Source organism: Osmia lignaria, chromosome 2, assembly GCF_051020975.1.
Source record: "Osmia lignaria lignaria isolate PbOS001 chromosome 2, iyOsmLign1, whole genome shotgun sequence".
Lineage (NCBI taxonomy): Eukaryota > Metazoa > Arthropoda > Insecta > Hymenoptera > Megachilidae > Osmia > Osmia lignaria.
In genome coordinates, this window is record NC_135033.1 from 5686499 (window position 1) to 5704861 (window position 18363).

General features: G+C 45.9%; 1 protein-coding gene and 1 long non-coding RNA gene across 17 annotated transcripts in view; one reads left to right on the top strand and one right to left on the bottom strand.

Moving 5' to 3' along the window:
* The window catches only part of Rim (Rab3 interacting molecule), a 59554-nt gene extending 42331 nt beyond the window's left edge, over positions 1 to 17223 (bottom strand). For 15 of the 16 annotated variants that reach the window (XR_013063464.1, XR_004581818.2, XR_004581808.2 and 12 more), the window contains exons 1-2: positions 14776 to 17223; positions 9428 to 9632 (exon numbers count right to left, since the gene is read on the bottom strand). Coding sequence is in view for 2 of the 16 variants with exons in the window: in XM_076692240.1 (XP_076548355.1) it covers positions 9428 to 9632; positions 14776 to 14885 (315 nt within the window). In the remaining 14 variants the exon portion in view is untranslated. Of the gene's footprint in view, positions 1 to 1215; positions 1908 to 9427; positions 9633 to 14775 lie in introns of those variants that run through there. The other variant, XR_013063473.1, reaches the window with a different exon arrangement.
* LOC143306079 (uncharacterized) overlaps positions 1 to 18363 on the top strand; it is a 67522-nt gene that overhangs the window by 45063 nt on the left and 4096 nt on the right. The gene's annotated exons all lie outside the window — the stretch shown is intronic.

Sequence of the window (18363 nt, forward strand, 5' to 3'; positions counted from 1 at the left end):
GCGTATTATTGTACGAAGTATAATGGCGTGAGCAAGGACACAAGGACGATTCTGTTCGGCGTTAAATTACGAGAGGCAGCTTTTCAATGTCGCTAAGTCAACGGGGGATTAAAACCCATCAGGCTTTCGACGACTGATATTCTTTGCACTTTACAGCCTCTGCTTACGATGGACACGCTTTTCGTCTTTTTTGATAAATTTCTCTTTCATCCAACGTGGTTCGTTTCTTTTTAACAGCCTTTGGGGGCCTCGAGCTGGCAATCGGTCTGTTGGTCCGTGATATGAAAACTTTTGGAAATACTGATGAATTTGATCGATAAACAGAACTCGGTCAAAATCAGCGAACTCGTTTAACGTGGAACAAGTAGAACGTAGCAATTTTTCTCTGACGAGAAAGAATAAGTTATACGAAGAGCATCGGGCAAATTATAGAAGAACAAAAGCAGAGGGTCCAGGGACGGTCTGTTCACCGATGAATCGATACTTTCGGTCACGCCAGCGTTTGCACAATTATCGTTGCCCATTATCATTACTCGATGAAACCAATCCCGACCCGCGAGCCCGTATTCCGTTAATCCGCGAACCGAGGACACACCGTTGCAAATGAATACGTGTTTGCTCGCGTTAGGCAACGAATCAGCGAATCAGCTGCGATTTACCAGAGAGCGTGGAAGCTGTTTTGCTCTTGGTCGAGGAGCAATCGAGCGGATAAGAGTCGCTTCAGAGGCAAATTAAGGAGGAACAACGTTTGACGAGTCGAAAAATCGATTATTTTTTTCTTTACATAATTTCAAACCATTAAACTACGTCTACACTATGTACAAGATGTCCCGTAACTGATGGTACAAGCGAGTAGGGGGTGATTCTACGTGAAAAATTGAATCGAAAATGTAGAATAAAAATTTTTCATATTGAAAATTTATTGAGTACGCGTGTACTTGATTTAGCTTCAGTTCGACGAATTTTACTATCTTACTGTTCCGAGTAGGAGAGTACTTCCATGCTTCTTGCAATGTTCACTGAGGCTGGAGCTGGTCCAAGTGCACGCGCACTCGACAAATTTTCAAACTTATTTTTTTCGAAAATAAAGCATCATATGAAAAAATTGTATTCTACATTTTCAATTCAATTTTGCACGTAGAATCACCCCCTACTCGCTTGTACCACCAGTTTACGGGACACCCGGTATAACGGAACAGTGTTTGAAGATTTTACCTGCAAATTATCTCCAGAATTATTTGAAAAATAAATCAGTGACTGAAGAGGAAACGTAACACATACGTAAATTCGATCACTGCCACTTTTTTCATATTCACACTCATCGTTCACACCTTTCCCATCACATTTCGAATCTGTGTTCTTTAAAAGGTACTCTTAAACGTCCTACATAAATCTGACTTTTCCACACGGGGTCAGAAACGGCCGCTTGGATCCGTCCAACGACACACATCGTCGATCCAATGATATCCCGTTCCTCGGGCGTCCCAGTTTTTCAAACGCGAATTTATTTTTACCTTCTCGCCAGCGCCGCGCTTAATAAGTGAACAGTTGCCGATGAAAGGAGTCTTTCCTTTGTCGAGAACGCTGTTTCACGGCCGAGCGTAATTATTTCATCATTGTAACGCGATTCGAGCCGCGGCTCTGCGTAGAAACGTTAAAAATATCCAAAGTCGATCGTTTTCTTCGAGAGCTTCCATCGTCGCAGTTTCGTTCAATCACGAGATTAGAGGGTTGTCGATGCTGCGAAGAAAGCAACCCCTTGAGTATACGACGCTTTTTCCAACCAGCTAAACTCGCGGATTCGTATCGCGAATTTTCTCGATCGACGAAACGAACGCGTGCACGTTTCTTTCTATTTCTTCGTCGAGAGACTTGCAACGTCGACCGAACCTCGCTGCAGACTGGTGGCCCAGCCGTGGAACAGAGAGTGCACCGAACAAGAAAGGGTGAAAAAAAAAAAATGGTAGGAAGAAAGAACGAACCGAGTTGAGCCGAGAGGGGTAAGGAAGGGTACGCGAGAAACGAAGCAGGAAAGACAGGAGGAGGCAGAGGGAGGCTGAAGAGCACTTCGTCGAGTTGCCTAGGTAGCAATATGTCAAGAGCTCAACCCCTTTCCACCAGCCCGCTCATCCCCGTGCTAGGCGGCACCCTTTTCGCCCACCCGCCCAACATTTCGTACGTACCTACGTACGTACGTACACTCTCGTTCATAAGTCATGGGACACCTTGTCATTTTAGGCGGGATGTACCTGTATTTAACGCAGACCAACATATACTAAATGTATACTAAAAATATTGAAATATATTGAAAATGGTACACATCATTCATGTACGCTCCTTAATTTTGGCAATCTTCCGGTAAATATTTTCGGGGTTACTTTCTAGATGCTTTCTTTTAATATAGATCACTAATTTTATATTTTAACAGTACACTTAGGATGTGAATTACGCATGTGAATTAAATAATGAAATACACAATGTAACTCAGATTTATTCGAAAGTGTTAAGGTGTCCCATGACTTATGGACGAGAGTGTACGTACGTACGTACGTGTGCGCTATTTTGCTCAGCCTAAAAAGAGAAAAACGCTGGGTACTGGTGTCAGTGGTGGTGGCGGTGGTAGTGGTGGTGGTGGTAGGGTAGAGAAGGGGTTGGCCCTCGAGTCATCTCACCCCTCTTTCGTAAAGCCGGCCAAGGGTGGTGAACCAAGGGAACGAGAACACGGCGCTGCGTGTTCGGCCGTAACGTAAATGATCATTAGTCTGGCGGCTCGAAGCGAGTTGGCTCGGTGATTTGCATTAATTAATTAGAGGCCAATTAATTCAGATTACTTTATCACGCGTCCATGTGTACGCAGCCAGTGTCAACGACGACGACGACGACGACGACGTCGGCCGAGACCAGACAATGACGACGGCATAGACATAGACATAGAACATCGGCGTGGACGTTGACGTCCCGTTGCCTCGAGTATAGAAACGAAGGGATCGATAGGCTCGTTCAAGCCAATCCGATAACTCGCCACGCTGCCAATAAACCTACTCTATACCGTCCAGAAAGCTAGCGACGAATTATAGCTACAGTCATTTCGATCGTTCGTTTCTTAACCCTTGTAATTTACCCTCGCAATACATACGATAAGTATTGCCAATGGACAAGAGAGTAGAGAAGAGTTTCAGTTTTCAGATAATAAAATCTGTGCACCGAGTGGCATCGGTACTCAGACGACCCTTGGAAGCAACTAACGCCTACACCGTCCTACGCCCGCGTCGCGTTCAGACGATCTTTTGAAGCCCGACCTGAAATTATACTTTGGCCATAATGCTGACGAATGGACAAGCAAAGGAAATACTTCCAACGTCGGTTCTTTCAGATAATTTAGACGGATTATGAAAGTTCATTCGCGTCCGAACGAAACGGAATAATTGAGGACAACGTCGTCCTCAGAAGATATACGGGGCAAACTTCGAGTTAATTAAAAAATTTATTCAAAGATATTTTATTCCACTTTTTTCCATTTATATTTGCATTAAATAGAATCACTGCCTCTCGTACCTAGACGCCCTGTGTACGTACAGTAAAGTATAAAAATTTATGTGAAATTATTTCAACGTTCAAATATCAATTCAAAAGTAATTTCTTTTTTATGTACCTCTAATTGGTGGTAAGGTTATTTGTATCTAATCTGTTAGATGGTAATTAGAATTTAAAGATTGGTAACTTTACCGTGTGCATTAAATAAATCGTGTTCAACTTTCGACTGCAACTGTGTATGAAAGAAGTTTGTGAACGCGCACCGCCCACGTAAACAGCTAATTACTATGCAAAGGCTTCGTGATCGGGTCGCTATTCACGATGGTTTATGTCTCCGAGGAACTTCGACCTTTTCGCTTCTCGATTTTTCGGTCGACGTGGGCCACGCCACGGATCCGCGTGCATTAGCGTCACGAGCTCCAACAACTTTGCGGGCCAAACTTTTCTCGACTTGTCCTACATACATACACCGCAAGACTCTCCCCGATCGTCCTTCTCGAAGAGGAAGAAGCTAGTCGGGGAACGACAGATGCCTCGACGAACAGCGTGCAGAAACTTGGCTAACTTTCAATTACCCCGCGGCTTATTTATGTGAAACGCAGCCGCGGCTCGTTGCCGGAGGATCACGCGAGCACGCGTTTAATCATACTCGAGTACCGATCTTTTCGCCTGGCTGTCACGAAAAGTTGTACGGATCTGTCACGAAAAAGCGTGTATCACGGATAAGATTCGAATCGTTCCAACCATGATTTTCTGTAATGTCGCGCAATGATACGTGACGTTTTATAAAAGAAAGAAATTAACTTCTCGTACCGATATCTATCAAAAATTGTCTCGTAATACATATTCTAAAAATGTACAATTAATATCTGAAAGGATGATAGTTAGAAAAGTTGAGAATCATAATCGGAAGTATGCGAGCGACGAGGATAGAAGTAGAAAGGATCGATTGTATGAAACGAGCAGGAATGTCGGTGTATCGAAACGAAGGATACTTCCTCGGACAGGGTTCCAGTAGAATTACCGTCAGTCCCTGCTCGTCTCTGACATAAATACCAGAGATACACGCGTGCATTCGCTGGGACACAATGGATCGGCACACAACCTTGGAACGGGCCAGCCTTTGCTGCTATTCACCCCCGCGTGCCTGGCTGCCTTCCGGAGCTTCAGTAATTTCGGCACGGTCGGTCATTAATCGAAAGTCATTGTAATTCGATGGGCTACGCGAACTATGCAAACATTGTATCGATGTCGGGCACGATCTTGAAAGGATTGGGAATGTTGTGGCTGGTCGCGCGAATGAAAAGGACAATAATATCGTCGTTCTAGACGTTTCATCGAACGAAGATTCTTCGTAGACGAATTGTTTGAAAAAAAATAATTCTTTAATTGTCGCGCGAGGATAAACATAGAAGTAAAAATAGACTGTCAGAAAGTTTGGGAAAAGAGAATATTAAGAAGGAAAGAATTTTCTCGACCAACGACTCGATGACATAACCGGCACATCATTAACAGAAATACAGAGACACCAACGACCCGTACGTTCGAGCTGGTAGCAACCCTTCTGCCCACGCTTCGGCTGTTTCAAAGCCACTCCTTCCCCTTGATCGGCGTGCTGAGCACACCAAACACTCAGGACAACCGCGCCGAAACGAAGAACAACGTAAATTTACTGGCCACCTTGTACCCGGTTTTCCTGCTTCCCACCCCTCCCCCTCGACCGCCGACCCACCCTACGAAACTTAGATCAATATGTTGCGTCACGTTTCCTCCCCTGTACGCCGCCCGACATCCATCCACAGTCCACCCACACCTTCGTCCACCCAACGCTTCATTCCTGACCCCGGCCCCCCTACCCTGCCCGTTACACGCTCGGTGACGTCACGCAGGGACGCGCCCCATTCATAGGCTCCCACGCAGACAGTGAGACAGACTGGAAACCGTACGGCGAGCAGCGGAAAGGAAAAAAAAAAGGAAAGCGGACGAAAATGACGGGGGCGGTTGGTGCCCTGATGACCGGAAACGAAGAGGGTGAAAAGTCACGGGTTAGACTGGGATTTTAAAAAAGTACCCCCGATTGTTCGATTTTCATTTAAACAGATTTCTGATTAACGATGGTGTACCAGGCTTTCTAACCCTTTCAAAGCATTTCGTATTTTAAAATAGCAATTAAATATGGAAATAATTAGAGATGATCGTACCGGGAGGGTTATTCGTGAAGGCATGTTTTTTTTTTATCGAACTTGTACTTCGCTATCTAACGAATCGAAGAACACCCGTCGTGCGGACACGCCAGGCCGAGTAATTGAACGAGCATTTGTGTAGCGTACGGACGGGCGTTCTGCTCTGGCGGATCGATGATGTCGTAACGCGCCCGGTGACGTTTATCATCGTGCTTTTGCGTGTTGCCCTGGGGCTCGTGCGACGAGCTATGCGCGTGTTTCGCCCCGTCAACGATGTATTTTCGGGCATATTAAATGAGACGCTCGAACGTTCGCTCTGCTCGACCGAGAAGCGTGTTATAGTGCTGGTTTGTTGGAGTTGCTGAAGTTTCAGTTATTGGGGAGGATACGTTAGGGTGTTAATATCATGAGGGGAAAAAAAAAAGCGGGGGTAGCTCGTAAATTGAAACCATCCCGCAACGTTCCTAACGATATTTCGTATAAATAGAAAGTCTGGAATTGAATATTACAGATACACCAGTGCAAACATGAAGTTAGGATGAAATATTTAATCCTCGGTTTTGAATGCCAATTTCGTTAAATATTCTGTTGCACGACAAGTTTGAACTGGTGAATAAATAAATAGATGTATTGGTTGTTGCGCTATTCAGTCTTTATAGAGTTACGTGGTTGCAGGAGGCAACTTCCGGCTCGCTTTAACCGACTGCACCAACCAACCTCCATTTCTTAAGCTAGACGAAAGTACGAGGAAAACCAATAAACTTACAGGAAGTTGTAAGCCGAAGTTCCGGGCCTCTGCCTCTATTATTATACCCACCGCTTGCCGGTTGAAATACGCGGATGCATTCTCTGTACGTGTACCATCCCGACGCTCTTATTTCTCAGTTACCGGATGCGACGCTTTCAAAAACGAAGTTAAATTGCCCGTTCCACGCTAGTCGCCAGATACGAGAACAAGCAATTCTTGAACTCGATGAAACCTTCCACGAGAAGAACGTCAGCCAATCGAGTTACCGAATTATCGTAAAAATTAAATGATCAGAGTCATTCTATCTCCTCAACTTTGAACTGTTCAGTTTCTGATACAAGTTCTCGATTATCTAATATGAACGAACGTGTCAAAATCGCATGAGCTATCCTAATTCTACTGATTAATTTAATTAATTTGTGAAATTCGCGCTGTGTTATGAATATTAAATACCCGACAGTAATTATGTTTAAAATGATGCTTTATTGAATACGTTGCTTCACTCTGTTTCAATGAAAATCGTATAAACGAAATTAAAGTTCAGTTGATCTCTCCAAGCAGCTTCTATCTTCGAACAAATGTTAACAGAACCATCTAATTATAATCAATCAATTAATGACCAATTGTTCGTTAAATCAATAAAGCATCGCGAATAGTGTTCCGGGTTGAAAAGCGAAGGGTGCAGGATGATAAGGTCAATGAAGACTGGGACGTAGCCTGTAGGCACTATTTCAATCCCATTGATGAAAAACCCATCGAAATTACGCGACTGGCCAGGGAAATAGCGGCGTATAAATGGGAAACGTATTCGCTGGCTGGCTATTTAGCGATGGCATTACGCCCACGTACTCAAAACACACATACGTGTTCGCTATATGGATTAATTGGGATAGCAAAGCAAAAAAAAACGGGCCAGTCAACTACAAGTCAATTATTTCTACGTATTTCAGGTGTGCGCAAGTGACACGCGCCAGTTATCTTCTTTTACGATACGCGACCGTGCTTAATTGTTTCCAGGAAATTGACATTTCTAGCGTCAATCCTTTATATGTAGGCGAAGGTCGCGAACTGTATAAGACTTAGGACAAGAACTATTGCAAACCACAGTCTAAAATAAGGCACGCGTTACATCCAGAAGCCTGGTTCACTGATTTAGAACCCCGGTATTCCTACGGAAAGCTTTCGTTACACACTTTTAACCGACCCTGGCGTCGCGACGACTGGTCCGAAATCTCCTCGCTACGGGAATAAATGGACTGCCTTGAATCACGATAAATCACTGCCTCGTGGATCCAATTTTCTGCGAAACCTCGAGGACTTGGAACTGCGTGAAATCGTCGGAATCTTCGATAACGCGCGAAACGGACCTCGTCCCAGGAATCTTACGATCCTCGCAGTTAAAACAGAGCGAAGCAAGCTCTCGTAGCTCCGACATAAATAATCATGAAATATTGTCTAACGCGGGAGGAAACCCATGGACCCGTTCCTTAACGTTCAATACATCCTAATCAATTTACTTTATTCAATCAACAGTCCGCTATACTTATCCCGCGAACGTGGCAATTTTCCAGCTAAAAATAGACCTGCGAGAAAAAGTGTCGTTTATCCGCATCATCCCGAAAGACACAATCCTATTAAACGAGTCAACCCGTTCGCGTTGTCATTCTATTTAGAACTGTGCGATTGCGTAACCCAGTCAAGTATAGTTAGTCGAAAATCTATAGCGGCGCGAGATAATAGTTGCAAACAGTTCGGCAATCGTAGTCTCGTTTCCGTTCTTCCGAGATTCCAACCCAAGATCCCATTGATCAGAGTTATCGGGCTGACCGAGCCGGTGACTTCGAGTTTCCACTCGATTCTCACAACGCGAGAACATCGATTCGCGTGGTTCCGTACGAGGACCTTCGCGTGTACGATCGACGATCTCGTTTATCGATTCGTCTGTGACGTTTCTGGCGATTCTCGCAACCAACGACGGGATCAAGTTCAATATGTAATTATAGGAATCTTTGATTCCTTTTAATATAGACAGAATTCGAGTATTTTTTCCAAATTTTTCCATCGCTACCCGTAAGCACGACGATTTCTTGAAAATTCAACGAATTACTATTCGTATCTGAATCGTGGATAGCTTTCTCCTCGTTCGATGGTTCGAGTGGAAACTCGAACGCACCGTATGGTAGAATCGATTTTTTGATAAAGCTAACCGGCTCATCAGCGACGATTACGAGCGAGCGTCGATGAGAATTCAAACGTTCCCACACAATGGAGATTTTATTTGGATTTTCCAAGCCCCTACTACCATCGGGAAAGAACGAGCCTTGAAATGTCACCAGAGCCGGGCGTTTGCCGTTGCTCGCGTACCGCAATGCACCGTCACAGAGGATTTCCTTTGATCCCTTCATTTAGGTAATGAATCTTTTTCGGTCGACAGCCTGACCGGTGTGACGACAAATAAAACTCGTGATCCCTCAAAGTGTGGATGTTCACTAAATTTAAGTGGTTTCCGTAATTAAAAGGAAAACAGAGGATTATCGAGCGCCCGTACGCGGACCGTCCTCCCTTAAAGGCGCTCGATTCCTTACCAAGTAATTTCAAAATTTTCAATTGTAAATGAAGGAAGGGAGTCTAAGAAATACTCAAGATTAACCTCAGTTAATTTCCGTATCGATAAATAATTACATTATCATCCTAAAATCAACCTAAAATCACTAATAAACTGGTTTTATACAAATTAATACCAGCCTGTCTATGAGGGACTGTAACAGAGGAGATAGAAGAAACAAAGTTACGAGGTCCGATCGGTCAATTAGATCCACCTGTACGGTGATGGAATGTTAAAACGCGAGGAAGCAAGAAAAGAAAAACAGGGTGGATTAGAGGTTGCAGTCGAGGAAGGAAAGCTCGATTCTCTCCTCTGGACAATATATCTTGCCGCTTCTTTTCCGATCTCGCCCCCTACCTTGTTCGACCGTAGAGTGACCTTTCCGCCGCAGCGTGCGCAGCACCGGATGCTGCAGTAGTTGCAGATGTGGCCGACGCCGTCGGCGAACTTGGTTTTCAGGCATATGTGACACGTGGCATGCAGCTCCACTCCCGCCTTCTTGTGTTTCTCCGAACAGGCCCGTATCCTTTCCTCGAGGATCTTCACCTCGTCCTGCTTTCGTCTGTGGACAACAAGTATCGTTTTATCAGAGAACGAGAAACGATAGTAAAAAGTTGTTTCACTGATGTTTCAATAAGCAAAGCAGCCCCTTACGTGGCTTTCTTTTTTAGAAACCGACACTTAAACCTTCTTTTGTAAGTTATAAATTAACAGATCGCAAGGTTCGTTGAATGCGACATCAAAGTGCAACGCGAAATCCCGAGTACTCTGAATACTCTTCGAAACCAAGGAAAATATATCTTGAACAGGATCAATTCGCTAGGTAACGACCAGAACACGCGTTTGGAATACGTGACGTTCCCTTTCGACCGAGATAAAAATACCGTCGTACGATCGACCTACAAAAAGAGATTCAATTTCCGTGCATTTCCCGAGACTAATGCGCAGCATCGCGAGCCTAGATAAAGCTGAACGGCAGAAACCATCGTGCTAGAAGTAGTGTAATGCTGTATAAATTCGAGATCGAAGCATCAAACGAATGGTACACGGTGAACAAAGACGAGTCCCGTAGAAAAAGAACAGCCCCCAAGTGAAAATGGTTTAACAGCATCGATAAATATGTATGTATAGGTGCAGAGGTACCATTACAATTTTTCAAACTTATCATAAGACAATATCATAGTAGCAAGATCGAAAATGTGAAAAGTGGGACCATAGGGAAGGCAAAGATATCGTCCCCAGTTCTATTATTCCATTTTCAATATTATTTGATAGTAAATGTTGAATTATTATAGATTATTATCTTTAAAGACTTCGAGGTGGCAATACCTTTATCCTATGTCGGACTATACGTAGATATTACTACTGTGTAGTATTCAACGTGTTAATCCTTTAACGTCAAAGCCAAATCTATAATTTTTTAGTTTCAATCTTCTATTTCTTTAGATATTATTTTGTCAATGTACGAATGTTTTTCGTCTAAAAATTTCAATGCTCGACTGTCAAAGCATCGTTCTTTAATACGTTTCGAATGTTTGTTAAAGAGCACAGAAGAAGCGAGGCAAATTGAGTGAAGTGAAATGGTCATGTTCCATCGAGGACAGTGGTACATCTTCAATTTTGAAAGGTTCGTTCGTCGTTTCGTAATTGTAAGCCGGAGGGTATAACAAGACCGACCAAAAGGAGGCTAAAGCTTCGCCGGGTATTTCGATTTCTGCGGCGAGCGATTAAAATTCAGCCTGTCGTCCTTGCCCGAGCCGGGATTTTTCCGCAAATTGCACCAGAGGCAGCGCGTTCTCCCGCGTTCCACTTTGACCCGTCCTCGGTATGATTTCGTTTAGGCGCAGCTACTTAATTCCAGCCGCGTAACTAATTCGTCGTTTCTAACCGTTGCTCGCCACTCGACTTCTAGCACGGTTTCCCAGATTTTAGTGGCTGAAACGACGATCGCTCGTTCAACAGTCAAGCACCAACGATTTTGGAAAATACTCGTTTTCCGTCTTATTATCGCGCTTCAAGAGATAGACGTTTTATATTAACCCTCGCGTGGCAATAGCAGAATCTTTTCGACTTGTCAGATAAATTTTCTCTACAAATGTATAAATAAAAGTTTCGAGAACATAACACGTTAATTAACCGCAGAAGAACACGATCACGAATTGTTACAATCGAAGAATTGGTCAAGTTTTGATATCGAGAGCCCAGTCAATTTATCGCGATGGTAATTGAACTGGAATGGAATGTGATTGATGTCATCGATTTATTCGAGTCGCCACTAGCTTAGGACACTTCTACGTCTTTCCCTTGTACACTGAAAATTTCTCACGGTTGCTTTTCCTTTCGCGATCTTACCAACATCGAATCAAACTACCTCCTCTAATTCGTCCAGAAATAATTTCATCCCGCTCGACGTAGTTTTAAATCATCGTTGAAAGGTTCGAAGATTAAAGAAAGCTCGTACTGATTCGTACACAACGTTAAACAGCCTAATCACAAGGGATGCTAGCCTCTTGGTTAAGACGAAGTCGCAAGCCAAGTAGGTTAGCGAGGATGCACGAGAGAGCGGCGGTACTTGGCACACGAAGGTAGAGTTTCTTTTCGACCGGAAGTCTCGGTCTCTAGGTCGCGTGTACGAGGAACGGCGGAACTTGCAAACAGTAAGGGTTGTTGGCACCGACAGGTTCAAACTTGGATCATCGAAATTGCGCCTGAGAACAGGCCGAATTCCTTCTGATCGTTATCTACTTTCTTCTCGGTTTTTGGCACAAAGAACCGTCTATATCAAGGAATACATAGTGTGCCACAGAAAATTTCATTTATGCCGAGTTTAGAAAAGCTTGCACGAATTTTTCGTCCCATTCAGGGTCGAAAGTGGCAATTTTATCCACCGTCCTTCCTCCACACGAAACAGTCGAGCTGTAACCTAAATCTTGAGTTTGCCGATCGAGTCAAAGGTCGCGACTGCATGTCGCAAAGTACACAGCGTCGTGTGTCCGCCCACGCTTCTCTAATTGCTTTACCAATAATCGTGAGCACGCAACGCCGATCGCTGGAAAGCTGACGTTCTGTCCGCGTTTCGGGACGCGTCCGCGTTTCGTCCCCGTCACGCGAAAGAGAGAGAGAGAGAGAGAGAGAGAGAGAGAGAAAAAATATATTCTTCCGTAACAAAGGGGCGGATCAAAAGCGGAGAAATGTAGGTTATTTAACGAACACTTCCTGCGATCTCACGCGCGACTTTTTCTTCTCTGTCCCACAAAATCCCCGCCACGCCGGTGTCCGCGAGCACCAGCCTCGAGCTTCCTGGCTACGTGTTCTCCTCGAACAAAGAATTTTCTTCGTTGCTCGTTCACGCGACGCGTCGAAACTTCCAATGGCCGGTTCGAACCCTCTTTTTTTTTTTCTTCTTCTTTTTTTTCATACCATCGCGTGGAACTTTGTCCCTCGATGCACGAGCTTTATATAGTTCCCGTCGAGAACAGTCGAAGGAGATAAGGGGAAAGGTGACATTCGTGTGTACGGAATGTCAGAGAACAACGATTTATATGTTGACTGTGCATGGAAACGCGGTTCATTATCGTACCAACCGAGGGAACTTTCCTCCTACGAACAAATTGCGAAAGATCTGTCGGACAACCTTTTATCCTTTCATCATTTGTGTCAGAAAAATATACAGGTACTATCCCATCGGTTGACGAGGTGCACGCAAAATAGCCTGGCTCGAAGCAGGGACGCGAAAGGTTACATCTATTTTTACTGATACGAAGCGAGCCACCTTTCGAATACACCGAGACTCGTCGGTGCAAGGATTAAAATTATCGCGCGATAATTAACTGGCAGCCTGTGTGCTTTGCGTAGCGAACAGAGAGAGAGAGAGAAAGAGAGTCGTTTCTCGACGTTGACCCGTTAAAACGCGCCACCTTTCCTCCGGGCCAGCCTCTATATTTCAGGATCCGGGCTTGAATTTACCGTAGCAATCCAACCTCTTTCGCACACCATCCACAGGCTGCAGTTGTGCATACCCTATGCACACCCCGTGTGCAAGTACAGCAACTCGTTACCGTGCCACGTCAAGGCTTGCTGCCTTGCATTTTACATGCGTCCCTACACATACTTGTCGTTCACATTACATGATCTCGCATCGGTATGGCGAAGCACGCTTTCCTCATTACTCTCTCCCTCTCTCTTTCCTCACCTCTTCTTCTTCTCTCTTTTTCACCTTCTTTCGCGTTCATCCCCTTTTCTCGTCGCTTCTCTGTCCCTCGATTCACCCCCTGCTCTTTGTCTCTCCTTTGCCTTCGCTCGACTGCTTTCTCACGTTCCCGTTTTCCATCAGCGACAACCTATCAATAAAACGCCTTCCTCCAAGAACATCGTCCATTTTCCTCGGCGTCGCCTCTCGCTGCGACTCCCGGACAGTAATTACATGCGAGCTGAGAGCTGCCGGCGCATCCGTCACTGGCTCCTTTCAACACGAGCGAACGCAAAGTTGTTGGAAAAAAAAGAAAGATAGAAGAAAATCATTGCGAGGGGATGTAAAATTTGAGGGAACTGCTCGATGCTTTGTTTCGTCGAACGAATTTTCAAGCGAATTTTCTTCGTTTAGAATATTCTGTTTGATAAGAAAGTAAACGAAGAGAAGAGAGACAAGTAAATGTGTAAAAACGATTAAAATGGACGTCCACTGATCTATGAAAACTTTGTTGGGATATTTATTTATGAACGCAACTCTATAGACACATGGGTAAGCATTGTACGATATATAATTTTACCGCCGAGTTTTGAAACTTCGAAAGACAATTTTAACATCATCGATTAATAAATCGACTGATTGATTATTATTAACCTACCGGAATGCAGCAGGGATGTCAGTCTATAAAAGGGTAGGAGAGAAAAGAACAGCTAAGTGCACCTGTACTCGACGCTCTTTAAAAAAAAAAAAATAGTTACTTTACAATATAAAATTTCATCGAATTTGTTTCTTAATTATTGAAAAATTCGAAATTTCGACGATTAGAAAATCTGAAACGAACGTAAATTGTCATTTCTGAAAGATAGCGAACGCGAGAAACCGGCAGAGGATAATCATCAGCGAGCGTGTACGCGACGATGAATACCTAAATAGAAGATATCATAGATATAAAACGGTCAAGGACTAACGAGCAGGTGAGTCGAGAAAATAGGTGGAACGCGTCAGAGAGGACAATTTGCTGGTCAAGAAATACATGTACTCGATCGATCGGATATCGTTTGGTTCGTTCAGTAATTCTGATCAACGACGCGTGACCGTCCATAGCCACATTTTCTAACTGTCCGCCTATCCCGTCTGACCATTCAGACCTCTCACTACTTGCCGAGACACGCTGCGCTGCCTGGCCTGCCTTCTGGCTTTGTCGTCGCTCGCTTGCTTATTTATTTAAGGAGCCACGTAAGAGTCCCTGATTTCCATGAGAGAGCATCACGTAAATCTTCTTGAAACGCTAATCCGTTCAACAAGTATGAAAACGAAACTGTAGCGATATACAGGGTGTTTCAGAAGTTTATCGAACAACTTCTCGAACATGTTCGGAGAAAGTTGTATGTATGAAAATTGTTCGAGTAGATTTCTAATACTAATATTATTATTGTAATATATAATAACAGACTTAATAGAATCGACAAGACGAAGAGAGGTACAGAGAGCATAGAAGATAGATAGGGCAACGTACCTCATTATCTCATTTTCCTTCTCCTCCTCCTGTTTATGTCTGATCATAACCTCCTCGATGGTGCTCCTCTCCTCGGGGGTGAGGTGCGACATATCAGGTACAGCCGCCATCACGGACGTAAGATAGGAAGGTGCACGGGAAGGTGTAATCGCGAGGAGTTTAACGGGACGCGCGGGCCGGCGCACCACCGACGACGCCGCCGATGAGAAACCGCGACGACGAGGTGCTTTGCTCGCCGCGCGATAACCTTTGTTCCTACGGGGTATTGCGTCCTTTCTACGACTACGGGAAGGCTGTGTCGTACGGGGGGAGTCATCCGACACCGGGTAACCGGACCGGTTGGCCGCGACAACACGGATACGCGTTCGACAATGGTAAGTTGCGACGCGCTGGTGTTCGCGCTTTCGAACGTTCCACTGGTTGCTGTTCGACACAGCTGACGCGCGAATCCGTGAAGGAATTGGTGAACGGTCCGCAGCCAGGAAACCAGTCGACGAGCACGTTCGACCGACCGGCTGGACAAAAGGAAGCCACTCGACACCAACGGGCACCCTTGTTCGTCCGCGCCTTCTCACCGGACAACAGGCTGCCTCTCATGCGATTATCATCGACACGAACGCGACGCAGCCTGGCTCCGTGATCCTCGTCTCCGTCGGCTTCCTCGTCGTCGGTATCTCTGCTCGTACGATTACCAGCGACCGCATCCGTATGACAAATCATGTTCACAGCCTGTGAGGAGGTTCTCGCATTCTCTCGTCCCCGGTAGCCGGTCTACCTTCTCCGCTCGAACCCACCATGGAACACGAGTGCTCGAACCCTACCACCGGCTGTTCCTCGAAACCGACCTTCCACCAGCTTCCTCCTCGCCTCCTCGATATGGCGGCCTGGCGAGGTTAGAATGTGCGCACTGCTCGCCCCCGCTCGTCTACCTCTAACCAGCTCGGTTACAACATTCCTCTACTCCTATCGCGAAAAATATATATCTCGAACCCTCTGAATATATCCCTTTTCTTCCCTTTTCATTTGTTTACTCCGTTTATATACTCTGTTTTCCTGTGGTCGAGCACCTCGAGCTATCTATCGCAAGGTTTCGAGCGGACGAGCGGACGAGCGGCCCAGTTCACGAGTACATCGATTGAAAAGGAAAACGGGTCACGGGTGCCGTTGCTGCACTCGTTTCTGCCGTACACACGAAGCGCAGGTTCTTGAACTTTGCAGAGGAATACGCGATTCTGTACACATACACACACGGGTACAGGTGAACTCGCTTGACTTCGATGCCGTTTAGAACGAATCAGTGTCGGTTAGATGATGCCCACCAAGAATCGGGAACGTTAGGGTAATGGCTACGTTGGTCGTGTTTCTCTTTAGCCTCGGCAAATTTTCTTTCCTTTCGACTTTTCCCTTGTCTCTGGTCGATCTTCGATATCTGGAGACGTTTTGTTCTTCAAGCGCACACAATAAAACACTCTCTTCCTTGGACGAACGGATAACAACTTAACGCCGCGTCGAAGCACAATCGATGGAGAGTGTTCGAAAAACGATGACAACGATTCTCATCAACGAAATATCACAAGCGTAATCGAACTGATGGGAAATTGTGGAACAGCGAGACACTGCTTGCCAGACGTTAACTCGATGCCAGTCCGCTGTTCGCGTCGCTACGAATATTTACTCGAATCCCTGCCACGTACGCGTGTCTCGGGGTACGCGCGACGATATTCAACGCTACAAGTATTCCTTAGTGTTTGCGATTCACGTGGCGGCCGAGACGACGATGGCGCTCTTCGACGTCTCTGCAGCGACCGCGACACCCACACAATCAATCGCCCTAGACCGGATTGTTCCACACCCACGAGAGCCGTTTCCTCAGCTGACCGGTTGTCCTCGACGTTTCCCTTGCGTTCCAACGATAATCAGCCCGTGTAGTCAGCTGCTTCGAAACGAAAAATCGTTTCCCCGATAAATGGATTCTACTTCTCTGTTCCTCTATCGTCGTTGGTCAGGTTAAACCGACCACTTACGATAGTTATCGCGGCTGACTTTGCGGCGAGTGGGTTTGCCGATGGTCGCGCTCGTTCGCTGTCACTGATTACACACGCGTACACCGGTGGCTACGCCGTCGAATCGGTGTCACGGGAATGGCGAAACGAACGATATCTCTCACTTCCGTGTTTCAGCGTTTCCTTTCTCGCTACGCTCGACGCTAGAACAACACACGAATGGGTTTATTCCACACCCCTAGCGCGCTTATGTCCGCCAACGCTCCGCGATTGGTACTACTCTCACTGACGGCTCGGTCTCTCCTTCTTGCTCCTTCTTCTACACCGTCTCTCCCTCTCGTTTTCTCCCTTTCAACCCTCCCTTCTCTCTTTCTCTTTCTCCCTGATCGCCTACATCTTTCTCCCTCCACCTGCTCTATCTGCCTCCGTCTCCCTTACCCTCTCCCTCGTCCGTCTACCTTCCACTATCTTCCCCCCCCCCCCCCTGACTCGCTCGAAACCGCCTGCTGCACCTTTTGCCAACCCTCTCCGCAACGGGCTGAAACGAGAATACCGGTCTCCGCGAAGGGGGCTAATTTCCGGCCGCGAATCGACTTCCTGTTAGGATTCTGGCCTCGAAATCGCGCGACCCTCCGACGAACCGACCCTCGGTCCCAGTCGCAGCTATCGTCCATGTAAAAAAAAAAAGAAACCTCAGCCGACCCGTCGAACAGACCTTTCACCGCGGAGAACACCCTGTTCTGCTCGTGCTCGTGTACGACCGCAGTTGCGCGAACCGCTCGTCCCCTTCCCTGGCCGACTCTGTTTGTCCATTCGAGACCACCACCCGGCCTGCACGATATTCCCTTTTCTTCCCGTGCATATGCAGCTGGCAAGACGGAAACGCAACCAGAACGGATGTCTCTCCCTGCGCTCGGTTTCTACCTTCTCCGATCTTACAGAGATTCCCTCGACTCCGATCCGCTTCCCTTTGCTTCGCACGATGCTGGCTCGTCGAACGATCCGATCAACGAGATCCATGAAAAGCGTCCATTCATGCGGTCTTAATAAATAATGGGATGCGGCGTACGTCCGAACCAATAAGGACCACACGCCGCACTTACGTCATGGAAAACCTGGTATTGATCGCACCCTAAGCCAATGGGGTTCACCGCCGCAACGGTACCACTTTGGACGTTCTGGCGGTGAATTCGAACGCCATCGAAACCGCGTCACAGCCACCATCGTGACCCGGGAAACTATGAATCGTTTCGAACTTTCTTATCGAAAGATTGCACGACGTGCTGGCCAGAAGTTTAGGGCAAAAGAGGGTGCTCCGAAATGGAACGTTTCCATGACGCTATATGTTGTTTCTTGGTATGAATAAGGGTTGATGAACCAGTTGTTTTGATCTTTAATATTGAAAAAAAAAGATCAGAGTCATTTAATTAGGGATGTTAGTCATGCATAACGGAGCACCGAGTTAATTCATCAGTAGAATCAGTCCATCTGGCAGCGCGTCAATGTGTCTGACCCAAAACGCGCTAATACTACTGGCTTGATTGACTAGCGAAAGTAGTAATTACTGTTTCGGATAGATTGCTTT